Source organism: Amblyraja radiata, chromosome 5 (assembly GCF_010909765.2).
Source record: "Amblyraja radiata isolate CabotCenter1 chromosome 5, sAmbRad1.1.pri, whole genome shotgun sequence".
Classification (NCBI taxonomy): domain Eukaryota; kingdom Metazoa; phylum Chordata; class Chondrichthyes; order Rajiformes; family Rajidae; genus Amblyraja; species Amblyraja radiata.
Window position 1 is genome coordinate 12,310,847 of NC_045960.1, and position 15,048 is coordinate 12,325,894.

The 15,048-nt window shown below is 42.4% G+C and overlaps 1 protein-coding gene across 7 annotated transcripts in view; it reads right to left on the bottom strand.

Annotated features, from left to right (window-relative positions):
- enah (ENAH actin regulator) overlaps positions 1-15,048 on the bottom strand; it is a 231,414-nt gene that overhangs the window by 33,536 nt on the left and 182,830 nt on the right. For 4 of the 7 annotated variants that reach the window (XM_033020601.1, XM_033020600.1, XM_033020604.1 and 1 more), the window contains exon 5: positions 10,247-10,524. In XM_033020601.1, the coding sequence (XP_032876492.1) occupies positions 10,247-10,524 (278 nt within the window). Of the gene's footprint in view, positions 1-3,437; positions 4,242-10,246; positions 10,525-15,048 lie in introns of all 7 variants that reach the window. The other 3 variants (XM_033020598.1, XM_033020597.1, XM_033020599.1) reach the window with 1 other exon arrangement.

Sequence of the window (15,048 nt, forward strand, 5' to 3'; positions counted from 1 at the left end):
ATTAAACAGGCCTCTTCTCTGTCTGTTTTTAAATCTCTTCTTAAAACACATCTCTTCTCCGTGGCCTTTGATACACAGTAAGATGTCGACTTTATTTGCTTGATTGGGTTCTTATTTTGTTTGCTTATTGCATGGCTATTATTTTTACTCACGTTTTATGTCTTTTGATTTATTGTTGTATTTCATATGTGATTTATGCGCCTTATGTGAGCTGTTGTGTTATGTTCTGTTATGTTGTCTGTTTATGATGTCTTGTTTTTTCTTCTGTACAGCACTTTGGTCAACATTGGTTGTCTTAAAGTGCTTAACAAATAAAGTTGGATTGGATTGGATTTCATGGAACTGTGCACAGTTATTCCCAGATCCCTCTGTTCACCTACATTCTTCAATTCCCTACCATTTACCATGTACGTCCTATTTTGATTTGTCCTGCCAAGATGTAGCACCTCACACTTATCAGCATTAAACTCCATCTGCCATCTTTCAGCCCACTCTTCCAACTGGCATAAATCTCTCTGTAGACTTTGAAACTCTACTTCATTACCCGCAACCCCACCTATCTTAGTATCATCTGCATACTTACTAATCCAATTTACCACACCATCGTCCAGATCATTGATGTACATGACAAACAACAGTGGACCCAACACAGATCCCTGTGGCACCCCACTCGTCACTGGCCTCCAACCTGACAAACAACCATCCACCATTACTCTCTGGCATCTCCCATTCAGCCACTGTTGAATCCATCTTGCTACTCCACCATTAATACCCAACCATTGAACCTTCTTAACCAACCTTCCATGAGGAACCTTGTCAAAGGCCTTACTGAAGTCCATATACACAACATCCACTGCTTTACCCTCATCAATTTCCCGAGTAACATCTTCAAAAAATTCAAGAAGATTAGTTAAACATGACCTTCCAGGCACAAATCCATGTTGACTGTTCCTAATCAGACCCTGTTTATCCAGATGCTTATATATATTATCTCTAAGTATTCTTTCCATTAATTTGCCCACCACTGACGTCAAACTAACAGGTCTATAATTGCTAGGTTTACTCTTAGGCCCCTTTTTAAACAATGGAACAACATGCGCAGTACGCCAATCCTCCGGCACTTTTCCCGTTTCTAATGACATTTGAAATATTTCTGCCATAGCCCCTGCTATTTCTACACTAACTTCCCTCAATGTCCTAGGGAATATCCTGTCCGGACCTGGAGACTTATCCACTTTTATATTTCTCAAAAGTGTCAGTACTTCCTCTTCTTTGATCCTCATAGTTTCCATAGCTACTCTACTTGTTTCCCTTACCTCACATAATTCAATATCCTTCTCCTTGGTGAATACCGAAGAAAAGAAACTGTTCAATATCTCCCCCATCTCTTTTGGCTCTGCAGATAGTTGGCCACTCTGACTCTCTAATGGACCAATTTTATCCCTCGTTATCCTTTTGCTATTAATATAGCGGTAGAAACCCTTCGGATTTACTTTTACCTTACTTGCCAAAGCAACCTCATATCTTCTTTTAGCTTTTCTAATTTCTTTCTTAAGATTCTTTTTACATTCTTTATACTCTTCAAGCACCTCATTTACTCCATGCTGCCTATAACTATTGTAGATCTCCCTCTTTTTCCGAACCAAGTGTCCAATTTCCCTTGAAAACCATGGCTCTTTACAATGTTTACGATTTCCTTTCAACCGAACAGGGACATAAAGATTCTGTACTCTTAAAATTTCACCTTTAAATGTACTCCATTTCTCTTCCACATCTTTCCCATAAAACAAACTGTCCCAATTTACTCCTTTAAAATCCTTTCGCATCTCCTCAAAGTTAGCCTTTCTCCAATCAAAAATCTCAACCCTAGGTCCAGTTTTGTCCCTCTCCATAATTATATTGAAACTAATGGTATTGTGATCACTGGACCCGAACTGTTCCCCAACGCATACCTCTGCCACCTGACCCATCTCATTTCCTAACAGGAGGTCCAGTACCGCCCCTTCTCTAGTAGGTACTTCTATGTATTGTTGCAAAAAACTATCCTGCACACATTTTACAAACTCCAACCCATCCAGCCCATTTACAGAATGTGTTTCCCAGTCTATGTGTGGAAAATTGAAATCTCCCACAATCACTACCTTGTGCTTACTACTAATATCTGCAATCTCCTTACATATTTGCTCTTCCAATTCTCGCTCCCCATTTGGCGGTCTATAATACACCCCTATAAGTGTTGCTACCCCTTTCCCATTTCTCAGTTCCACCCAAATAGCCTCCCTAGACGAGCCCTCTAATCTATCCTGCCAAAGCACTGCTGTAATATCTTCCCTGATAAGCAATGCAACACCTCCACCTCTTGCCCCTCCAATTCTATCACACCTGAAGCAACGAAATCCTGGAATATTTAGTTTCCAATCACAGCCCTCCTGCAACCATGTTTCACTGATCGCCACAACATCATACTTCCAGGTGTCAATCCAGGCTCTAAGTTCATCCACTTTTCTTACAATGCTCCTAGCATTAAAATATACACATTTAAGAAACCCACCCTCTCTTATTCTCTGATTATTTTCTTTTTCTTCTCTCTCCCCTACATTTTCGGTCAGAGTGCTACCATTCTCTGCCCCCTGCTTCACACACTGACTGCTAGCTTTCCCTTGCTAGTGGTTTTGTTTTTACTGTCTAAGGTATGATCACAGTAGACAGGGCACAGGGACATGAATGACAATGCTGCCAGGAGTGGAAAACTGTTGCTGTGAGGAAATATTGGATAAGCTCAATTTGTTTTATTGGTAACAGAACTGCGTAAAGGGACATTTATTTGAGGTGTACAAAATTAAAAAGGGTTCACATGGAATAATTAGGCAGGACCTATTTTCCTTAGCTGGAGCATTGACAAATTGGGGGCACGGAGGGGTTAGATGGGAGATGAAGGAAAATAATGATGTTATTTTCACACAGTTGGCAAGGCTCCAGAACCCACTGCCTGAAGGTAGTCACAGAGGAAAACACACATACCACACTGTACTTGAAGAGCCATGACCAGCAGGACTACTGATCTTGTGTTGGCTTAGCTTATTTCAACTGGTGCACGCGGGCTCCTTCAGTTTCAGTGGCTGTCTTTGCTTAAGTGCCACATGTCGATTTTGTAAAGCAGAAGTTGCTTTGTCTGTGACTTCCACAGAAACACAGACAACTTACTGACCCTAATGACGATGTGCACATGGAAATCAAACCCCAACTTTCAACAAAGTGTTGATTTAATACCAATATAAAACTCGACCAATGCATTTATTTAGCTAAGCGGTTATCATTATGAACTGCATGTTTCTTCAAAACCTCAAACCACTGTTTAACAGTGGATCGATACCTGAAGTAAACCGAATTTTGTTATCACCTAGAAATGAAAGATGGTAGCAGAGAGAAAGCCTTACCCTGTGAAACTGTAGGTTCAGCCAGCTGAGGGGGTGCCTGGGTGTTTGGCTCAGGAGCCGAGCAGTCTCCCAGCCCAGAAAAAGAGTTCTCAGCAGAGGCAGGCAGCTTGGGGGAAGTCGGGGTGATTGCACAAGGAGAAAGGGGTACAGGAGGTTGAGACACTGGAACAATGATGTTTGATGAGACAGAAGTGGTGTGAGATGTTTGTGAGAGGGGCAGGTGAGAGGGGGGACGGGGAGGGGGTGGTGGTGGGAGATTAGCTGGAGCAGCACTTGGGCTGTGCTGGAGTGGAATCTCCGGTGGGCCGTTAATGACAGAAGGTGATGGTGGTTTCTGGAGTTGTATGGGAGTCGGAACGGGAAGAATTGGACGAGGACCCGTGGCCTTTGCAGGCGGACTACTGATTACCACAGGCGGGGAAGGTGGGAGAGGAGAAAAATTTGTGGCAGGCCAGACCACTGGCTTGGGGGCAGAGGGAAGAGATGGAGGAGCACTGACTGGAGACGGCGGTCCAGGCGTTCTGTGAACAGGACGTGGAACAGTTGCATAATGGGGCAGGACAGGGTGGAAGGCAGAACCCAGGGAAGTGGCAAAGCGAGATGCTGAGTGGCGCAAAGGCGGGGTGGGTGGGGTGGAGTTTGAGGAGGCAAGAGTTGCGTACTCTGAGAGAGAATCTGATGAGGGGGGGTTACAGGATGAGATGGCAGCTACAGATACAGCTTTTGTGTAAGGTGGAGGGGGGATCGATGGGGGTTGACAGCTGCTGTATTCTGGAGGTGGAGTGTTGTATTCGAAAGATGAGGCTGGAAATGAAATGGAAGCAGCACAGAAAGGAGACAAGAGGAAAGAGAAGAGAGAAAAAAAAATACAGCTAACATTGCAATAGAGTCAGCAGTGAAAGGAAACCATCTTTCAAAAATCTGCAGCTTGCCTCAGAGGACTGTCTTAGTAAGGCATCAGAAATGTCACTCGCTGGAATTTGTAAATACATCAATGGAAGGTGTTGCAGTCAAGCATCAAAAGCTTCACCGGGTAAAGGGGGCCATTTGGCTCATCCACAAAAGCTGCTGCATCCCATTTTAAATTGGATTACTGGATAACACTTTTTAGTAATTAGCCATTTCCTCACACTCTCAAAGGGGTTGTTCCTTTTGTTGTGGACTGGTGAACAAACTCACTTCAGTTTAGATTAGATTGCACAACATGCATTGGCAGAAATACAGATCTGTAATCAGCCTTTCTGTTATGTAGCTCAGATCAATAATTTGACCATTGAATCCCACCAACACTGCAGCTTTAGCTAGGAAGACAACACGAATACTTTAATCCTTTGTAAAGGTTACATCCACGTTCTATTCCCAGTTTGAGCTGGGAAAACAGTGATGAACTGTAATGCACAACTTTATGATTGATTCATTGTTTATGGTATGGGCATTTATTGCTAACCCTTCATCACCAATGGTTTACTCAGCTACTTCAGATGACCTTCTAAGATTCATTATTGTAGGTCTGGGGTCACAAATAGCACAATTTCCTCCCCAAATACCATTAAAAAATCAGATTTTTACAACTATCTGATAACTTTGGGATCATCCATACTGGGTCTAATGTTCTGTTTTAATTCCAGATTATTAACAGAATTGAAACTCAACGGTTACCACAATGGGATTGGATCATGCGGCACTGTGGCAGTAGACAGTGTTAATGCCTCACAGGTTTAAGTACCGTGATTAGTCCGCTTCTTTGGTGCTGTTTGGGCAAATTTTGCAGGTCCTCTGTGAACACGTGGTTTTCCCCAGGTGCTCCACATCCTAAATATTCACTGATAGATGAATCAACTACTATTAAATTTCCCCTAGTGTCGTTCAATGCAACAGGATCAAATGTAAAGTTGATGGGCATGTGGGGGAGAGAATAAACTGCAGTATTACAACAACAAAAATGGTGCAGGGAATTGGGACAGTATTGCTCCTCTTGGATTAAAACAGAATATGGTGGGAATACTTAAGCAGAGAGGCAGCAAATATGGAAAGAGAAATAGGGTTAAGGTTTCAGGTCAAAGCTGACATAGAGAGAAGACGTGTTAGCTTTAATTTGCAGGGATGGTGAAGGAGGCATGGGTATGACAGAGGCAATATCTCTGCAAGGGGGAGACCAGGATTGCTATGATGATAAGCTGTAGACAGCATCTGGTTATGAATTCAGATTGGCCTAGCACTTTGTGAGCACCTGCGCCCAGTCTGTGCAATGACCCCGACCTTCCTGTGGGCGGCCATTTTAGTTCTCCATCCCACTCCCAATTTGACCTGTCTGTGGTTTCCTGCATGGTTTTAAAGAGGCCCATTGCAGGCCGAATCCATATAGAATTCTTCAACTTCCAATTGTTTTAGTCAATAGATAATAGGTGGAGTAGGCATTCGGCCCTTCGAGCCAGCACCGCCATACAATGTGATCATGGCTGATCATCCCCAATCAGTACCCCATTCCTGTCTTCTCCCCATATCCCCTGACTTCGCTATCTTTAAAAGCCCTATCTAGCTCTCTCTTGAAAGTATCCAGAGAACCGGCCTCCACCGCCCTCTGAGGCAGAGAATTCCACAGACTCACAATTCTCTGTGAGAAAAAGTGTTTCCTCGTCTCCGTTCTAAATGGCTTACTCCTTATTCTTAAACTGTGGCCCCTGGTTCTGGACCCCCCCCCCCCCCAACATCGGGAACATGTTTCCCGCCTCTAGCGTGTCCAAACCCTTAATAAACTAATATGTTTCAATAAGATCCCCTCTCATCCTACTAAACTCCAGAGTATACAAGACCAGCCACTCCATTCTCTCAGCATATGATAGTCCCGCCATCCCGGGAATTAACCTTGTAAACCTATACTGCACTCCCTCAATAGCAAGAATGTCCTTCCTCAAATGAGGGGACTAAAACTACACACAATACTCCAGGTGTGGTCTCACTAGGGCCCTACACAACTGCAGAAGGACCTCTGCTTCTATACTCAACTTCTCTTGTTATAAAGGCCAACATGCCATTCGCTTTCTTCACTGCCTGCTGTACCTGCATGCTTACTTTCATTGACTGATGAACAAGGACCCCCAGATCCTTCCCCTTTTCCAAACTTGACACCATTTAGATAGTAATCTGCCTTCCTGTTTTTGCTACCAACGTGGATAACCTCACATTTATCCACATTAAACTGCATCTGCCCACTTACCCTCTCATAGCATCCTCCTCACAGTTCACACTGTCACCCAGCTTTGTGTCATCTGCAAATTTGCTAATGTTACTTTGAATCCCTTCATCTAAATCATTGATGTATATTGTAAATAGCTGCGGTACCAGCACCTTGTGGTACCCCATTAGTCACTGCCTGCCATTCTGAAAGGGACCCATTAATCCCTACTTTTTGTTTCCTGTCTGCCAACCACTTCTCTATCCATGTCAGCACTCTACCCCCAATCCCATGTGCCCTAATTTTGCCCACTAATCTCCTATGTGGGACCTTATTAAATGCTTTCTGAAAATCTAGGTACACTACATTCACTGGCTCTCCCTTGTCCATTTTCCTAGTTACATCCTCAAAAATTTCCAGAAGATTAGTCAAGCATGATTTCCCCCTCGTAAATCCATGCTGACTTGGACCAATCCTGTTACTGCTATCCAAATGTGCCGTTTTTTCATCTTTTATAATTGACGCCAGCATCTTCCCCACCACCAATGTCAGGCTAACTGGTCTATAATTCCCTGTTTTCTCTCTCTCGCCTTTCTTAAAATGTGGGATAACATTAGCTACCCTCCAATCCACAGGAATTGATCCTGAAACTATAGAACATTGGAAAATGATCACCAATGCGTCCACAATTTCTAGAGCCACTTCCTAAAGTACCCTGGGATGCAGGCCATCAGGCCCTGGGGATTTATCAGCCTTCAATCCCATCAGTCTACCCAACAACATTTCCTGCCTAATGTGGATTTCCTTCAGTTCCTCCGTCACCCCAGATCCTCTGGCCACTAGTATATCAGGAACTGATATATCACTAGTATATATTGCAGTTTTCCGGTCACCCATCTGCAATATTAACCCAGTTTTTCCTTCTGCCATTATTACGGCCTGCCCTGCTGGTCATTTCCTGCAGCTCTGTATTTCCCATCTTTATTTGTTTGCATTCTCTCTCTGCCTTCCCCAATGAATTAACCAAATGATGTGTGTTCAGCTCTTTGGTATAGCCAACCTGGTCTCACCCAACAGATAGATTCTCTTGGTCCTATCCATTCTCCACACCCCCTTCCTTTAACTTTAATTTTTTCTCTCTTTTCATATTCAGATGTTGCTTCTTTGACTTGAAACATTAACTACTTTTCTTTCCACAAATGCTGCCTGGCCTGCTGAATGTTGGCAATTTTATTTTAGGTTTCTGGCATCTGCATTTTTTTTAAATTTTCATTTCCTTTTGTTATTCTGGGTGGTGACATGGACCCAATGGGCAAAATGGTCCCCTTCTGTGCAATATGTCTGCCAGTCTCCGGGTTGTTAGCCCAGGTTTTTAGATTACCGGTCCAGTATCACTGCATCATCACTGTATCCTTTGTGCAGGAAAGTGATACTGTGAAAATAAGGTATCCAACTAAAATCAGCGAACAACATCCATCAAAGTGAGAAAAAGCAGGCACTGTAACTGAATGATCAGTAACCCTCTGCGAGACCAAAGAAAGATTTGGAAGAAGAGATTGTTTTAGTCTTTATAAAAGCCAATTGACCCGAATTTAGTATTTTGCTTTTTTTAATATTTGTATTTTGCCTAGGAGTCTCATTCACCATGTGTGAAGTAATTATTTGCAGCATCTAACGTTCCTCACACTACAAGCAATTAATCCTCCTGCCATCCCTCCTGGTCCTGTGAGTCAAGCTGCAGGTATATACACTGAGGCAATCATCACCCGTACATCGATATAATGAAACAGCACCGCTCAAAATGAAGAGTTAATTTTAACAGTCACAGTATCTCCCCCCCCCCCCCCCCCCCCCAGGGCCCAATACACAGTTGTCAGGTCTAACTCCTCACGCTATGGATTCAAACTGCAGTTTTATTTTCACAAATTTATTTTATTTCCTGATGATATTGAAAAACTGGCAATTAATTTTCTCAGTGGCTGGTGTTTTCATTAAAACCCCTATCAATTCCACTTTGTACAAGTTCTAATCCTTAATGGAAAGTATATACACATAAAGGGATTTGAAGCAACAGACAGGGGTGTAGAATAACTCTTGACCCTGAAATCTTAGTCAACCCAGTGGTAATGTATATGGTGATTGTATTAAGAGTCAGTGCATGTCAAGACATAGGAATTTTTTTTTCAAGGAACAGCCTACCTCAATTTTATCAATGCTTTTCCTTGTCTGAACTGCAATCAAAGACTATCGTCCAACTTGCATGAACTGAAATCTAGATCAGTGCTTCTTGAACTGGTGAATGGTTCACCCAAGGGCGAATGAAATTATGTTGGGGTGAATGAAACTAGAGAGGTGAATGAAGGGTGAATGACTTAATTTATTCAGATATTATACACGAGGAATAAGACGAAAATTACCAAAAAACATAAGAACATTTAGTCGAGAGTGAATTAAATTTTGTGATAAGGACTCAAGGGTGAATGACACTGAAATAGTTCAAGGATCACTGATCTAGATCACCAAGACTACAAGGGTGACCACTCAGTTTTATTATCAATATAGTCTTCGTAAAGATTAGAATTAAATCATCTGGCAAAAATAAGAGCAAACTGCACCTACTTAAATATAACAGGCCGAGAACGAGATGCTTCAAATCCAGATTAACCCAGTCACAAGTGGAAGCTGGTTTTTGCATTAGGAATTTGAGACGGCCATTGGTACTTGCAATGAAAATCTGCATGTGGAAACCTAAGATTACAGGATGAGAGCAGGCAGTAACCGAGTTACACTGCTGAACATTTAGTAGTACCTGAATGCATCCAGATTGTTGAGAAGTGGCACCAACTTCAGATTATTGTATTGATGTCAACATCTAATCTATTACTTTGCTGGTATTACGGCACAGTCACTGGTGAAGCAGGGTAACTCGGACAAAACCTTGAGATTCTGGTCACCACGTGGAGCAGGTTAAATATGGAAATCTTGAAGTTGTGTCCAAGTTACCCTGCTTCACCAGTGACTGTACCACAATCTTAGGTTTCCACACGCAGAATCTCATTCCTTCAGAATCAAATTCATTGAAAAAAAATAAAAATTCTAAGACTCTCACGCAATCTCAGTCCTTCCTGCTTTACTATGCCTACTGTGCATGATCTTGGAATTAATTTGATGTTATGTGTATTGCTTGGCTTGGGCCTTGAGAGAGGATGCTTATTACTGCTTGACCAGCTCATACACTCCACAAATCCCCTATTGAGGGCATCATGGTGGAGATTTCAGAGGCTGCTGCTTGTGAGAAGTTGCGGCTGCTATTAGCTTGAACAGGCAGCTTTGCTATTCACGCCAAGGTAAACCTTCTGTGGGTGCCAAACGTGGCCTATGGGGGCCAGCACTGAACACCAAAAGTTCCAAGCTCTTTGAAATGTTGGAGCAACAATCTGAACAAGCCAGTCTGAAGATGGGTCTCGACCCGAAACATCACCCATTCCTTCTCGCCAGAGATGCTGCCTGTCCCGCTGAGTTACGCCAGTAAATAAAGCATGCTGAGGATCACGTTGAAGGGACACTGCAGCCTTAAACCTGGTCACTTTGATGAAATCTATAGATCTCAGATTTACCTCCACTCGTCACTTACCCACAGATGACATCCGTCGCTCCATTTCCCACTCGATCTGCTCTCTCTCAAGCTGATCCTGTCGTTCTCTTTGTCGTTCTAGTTCCAGGTCCTCTTGTTCTTGCCTTTCCCGTTCCAGTCTTTCCTGCTCCATGCGTTCGTGTTTCTCTCTCTCTTGCTTCTCACATTCCATCTGTTCCTGTTCAAGTCGTTCTCTCTCCAATTGTTCACGTTCCAAGCGCTCGCGCTCCAGCCGTTCTCTCTCCAGCTCCTTCTGCCGTTGCTGCTCCTGCAATTGCCTGGAACACAAGAGAGGCACACACACTCTGGACGCTTCGTCAAGATGGGGCTACATGTTTCAATACAAGCTGTTTTACTTTTAGTATATACTTTGTTCTTTTAACAAAATAACAATGTATTCGCTGCACCAAACAACATACAATTTGTCCTCAAGGGTTCTGGGCTGGTTGTAATTTCTGTGCTCTTGCCCAAAGACTCCTAGATCAGTAAAGCTCTTCGATGTCCTCTCCGAACACTGGAAACAGTCAAAGTCACAGGCGTAGAGTCATACAGCATGGAAACATGCCATTAGCCTAACCCGTCCATGCTGACCTTCTGATGTTCTGTTGACATGCTGAACATAATGTGCCTTCTCAGGCACCAATAGCCCCCCAATGACATTGTACTTTCAGTCACCGAGACCGCCCTCAGAAGCTCCTTCATGAGGGTGAACCCTTGGAAAATATCTGGACCTGCTGATGTACCTGGACACGTTCTCAAAACCTGCGCGGACCACTGGCTGGAGTTCAACCTCTCGATACTGGGGTCGGAGGTTCCCAACTGCTCTAAAAGGGCATCAATAATACTGGTGTCCCAGAGAAGTAAAATGACATGCCTCGATGACTACCAACTAGTGGTACAAACATCTGTGAGGATGAATTGCTTTGAGAGGTTGATTGTAGCCTTTATCGACTCCTACCTTAGCAGCCTGCACCCACTGCAATTTGCCCACTGCCATGATAGATCAACGGGGGATGCGATCTCACTGGCTTTCCAGTCTGCACTGGACCACTTGGACAAGAAGAACACATATATTGGGCTGTTGTTCATTGACCACAGCTTGGCGTTCAACACCTCATATCCTCCAAACTTTTTACCGAGCTCAGGGAAGTGAGTTTCTGCGCATCCCTTTGCAAATAGATCCTCGACTTCCTCAGCCAGAGACCACAATTGGTACAAATTTGCAACAACACTTCATCCTCAACAGCCATCAACATTAAGCATGTGTGCTCAGTCCCCTGCTCTACTTACTCTATACCCATGACAGTGCAGCTAGACACAGGTTCAACTTCATCTTTAATTTCACAGACAACACCACCGTTACGGGTAAAGATAAGTCAGAGTATTTGACGGGGATCAATCGCCTGATTGAATGGTACCACAACAACAACATTGCCCTCAACACCAGTAAAACCATGGAGCTGATTGTTGACTTGAGAAGAGGAAAGCCGAGGATCTACGAGCGTGTATTCATTGACTGGTCAGGGGTGAAGAGAATCAACAGCTTCAAGTTCTTGGGCGTGCATATCTCTGAAGATTTATCCTGAGCCCAGAACATTGTTGTAATCATAAAGGAAGCACCTCTACCTCCTTAGAAGTTTGAGGAGATTTGGTATGTCGATGAATACGCTCTTGGATTTCTACAGGTGTACAGTAGAGAGCATATTAACTGGTTGCATCGCGGCCTGATTGGGCAACTCGAACACCCAGGAATGAAGATTACAAAAAGTGGAGGACACTGCCCAGTCCATCATGGGTACTGACCTCCCCACCATCGGTGGAATCTATAGGAGGCACTGCCTCAAATAGGCAGCCAGCATTACCAAGGACCCTCACCACCCGGGCCACACTTTCATTTCACTCCGACCATTGGGAAGAAGATATAGGAGTCTGAAAACAGACCTCCAGGTTTGTAGCCTTCCGAGGTTTTGAAGGCTACAAACACCAACTAAGCTGCAAGCTGTCTTGGTTGTCTTAGGGCTTGTTTTGCACTTATATTGATACTTTATTTTTTACTAAATAGTATTTTTAAATTTGTTTATTAACTACAATGACTGTTTGCAAACCTGTTATGCTGAAGCAAATAAGAATTTGAATCTTCTGTTTGTGGTACATATAAGTAGATACTCTTGACCAAGATGCACATCCATGCCAGTCCATTTGCCTGCATTTGACCCACATCCCTCTAAACCTTCCACATCCATGTACCAGTCCAAATGTCCTTTAAATGTTGTTTATTTACCTCCCTCAATCACTTCTTCTAACAGCTCATCCACAAAGTGGTCAAGGAAATGCCCAACAATCATGTTCTATGATAATACCCAGTAGCCGACATTCAAATCACCTCTTCCATCAACCTAGATTACATTCTTGCCCAGCAGCAAGATGTGTATATCTGTGACATCCAACTGTAAAACTGTTATGACACAGATCTCACATGGATCAAATCTCAACGTCTTACTGACACCATCCTTCAGTTCAAAACTGGCACGCATGAAGTACTCTGGCTCATTGTGTCAATAGGACTGCTTGCAACTTCAAACTGTAAATGAATCTGTTCTATCATCATAATTTCAAGTGATTAATTTAGGTATGTTGTAAAACGTACTTGAAGCGTCGCTGAAAATCTGTCCTAGTCCGTGTGCGCGATTTTGGCGCCGTTTAGAGGGGGGCGGGTTTAAAACGCGATTTTCCCTAGGCTGTTCAAATCGAGGATGTTCAGCCTAGTTAATTATTAACGAAAAATCGCTGGAAAATTCCGTCGCTTGAGCTATTTTTAGTTTTAAGGGGTTTATTTACTTGTCATAGTAGGTTAAAAATTAACATCTAAATCCGCGACCGCCGACAACGGGCCGGATCTCAAACAGGGGACAACGGAAGGTAGGTTGTTTATTTTTACGTTAAAAAGGGCTTCTTAAGATCCCTTTATACAAAATTTTATGTTGCGAGTAGCTAATTTGGGGCCCATTATATCCCGCAGTATTTTTCTGGGCATTTGGGGCACAAATCTACCGCAATGTGAACGTTCTAAACCAGCGCGTTCCACAGGGAAAGCTGATTTAAATGCCATTAATTTACAGCAATTGAACACTAAATTCCTTCCATTTGGCCTATAAATTAATGTAAATGAGATTTTAAAATCATGTTTTATTGTGAATTCTTTGTGAATATTATTTGGACACTTAGGCTATTTAAAAATGTTAATCTTTTCTTAAGAAATGGATAGATGTTTAGATCTAGTAATTGAAGTTTGGAATTAGCTACAATTGGGTAACTAACTAACTATATGCTTTAATTTCAGGTCATCCAAGTAAGATTATTTTATATTTGTTTCAGAATGCTTCAATCTATAATAACTGAAAATTTCATTCAGTTCTCTTAATTTTTAAGAAAGTTATGGGCTTTTGACTGTCCACGATAACAGCTTTTTTGTTATGTCCATAGAAAATCAATAGGGAACAAGATGCTAATTTCCGAGTATGAAAATGGCCATAACTTTTTTAATACTTGAGATATGAAAGTGAATTAGGTGTCAAATTAAACTTCTTTTTGTGCTTTATCTGATGGGATAAATTGCAGACTTGATTTTTTAAATCTCAAAATTTTGTAACATTGCTAATTAATTCCAAATACAACTCACGGACACAGTATCTCTCAAGTCTGTGGAGTTGATCAACGCCATAGCAAATATTTTTCTCTCTCAACTGCACTTCAAATATGCCTTCATTGCCTCATTGCACAAGAATCTCCTGCTCTCAGTTGAATAATCTTGGTGACTGAGCATCCACAAGTGTCTAACAAAGGCCGGCAAGCACTCAAAATTCTTGAAAAGAACCTTCTCCTCATCTCCTCTCTCACAGCTAGGACAACAAACCAGAGATACATATTCAACAGCAGAGGAAACGACGTATCTACATCAACACCATCAAGAGATTTTGACTTCTGAATTCTCTGGTGTGGAACCGTCTCCAAGACAGACGTGAAGCTCACCGTTTGACCTGTTTTTACAAAATGTTAAATGGTCAGCTCGACATAAACTACAAGACCTACACCAAACCCAAACCAATTAGGAGCAGACGAGGGCATTCGATCCAATTTGTGATCCCAGCTACAAAGACAGATGTAAACAGCAATTCGTTCTTCCCCCGCACAATTAAAGCATGGAATAATCTCCACCCAACTATAGTTACCCAACCAGATGCAACTAAATTTAAAGTAGCTCTTTCTTCCCAATAACCCTTTCTGGCTTAAGCCCTCCCTTCACCACCTCCAGTTTAAATTCCATTTGGAATATTTTGGAGGTCCAAGAAACCAAGAACCAAGGATTCACCTGTGATTTGAAGAAGGTAATCACCATCACCACACGGCACCGTCTTCTCAGTTCAAAAATGAACACTATGAAATTTATTTGCACCCACTATGAAACATGTAGCCATCTGTAGATAATGACTCCAAAACTTATAAAGTACTTGAAGTGTAGTCTCACCGAAGCCTTTCACAATTTTGGTTTATGGCTTTTTACTTATTACCACGTATACTGAGAGATACAGTGAAAACTTTCTTTGTGTGCTGTCCTGTCAAATCATACTACATATGAGTACAATCAGTTATACGCAACTAGTGCAAGGGGAAAAATACCAGAGTGTGCAATATTGTGTTACAGCATTATGTCATTTTTGCTCAAGACACAGTGCAGATAACAAAAAAAGTGTAGATTTTTTTTAAAGTGCAAGGGGCGCATTGAGGTAGGATGAGAGATCCTT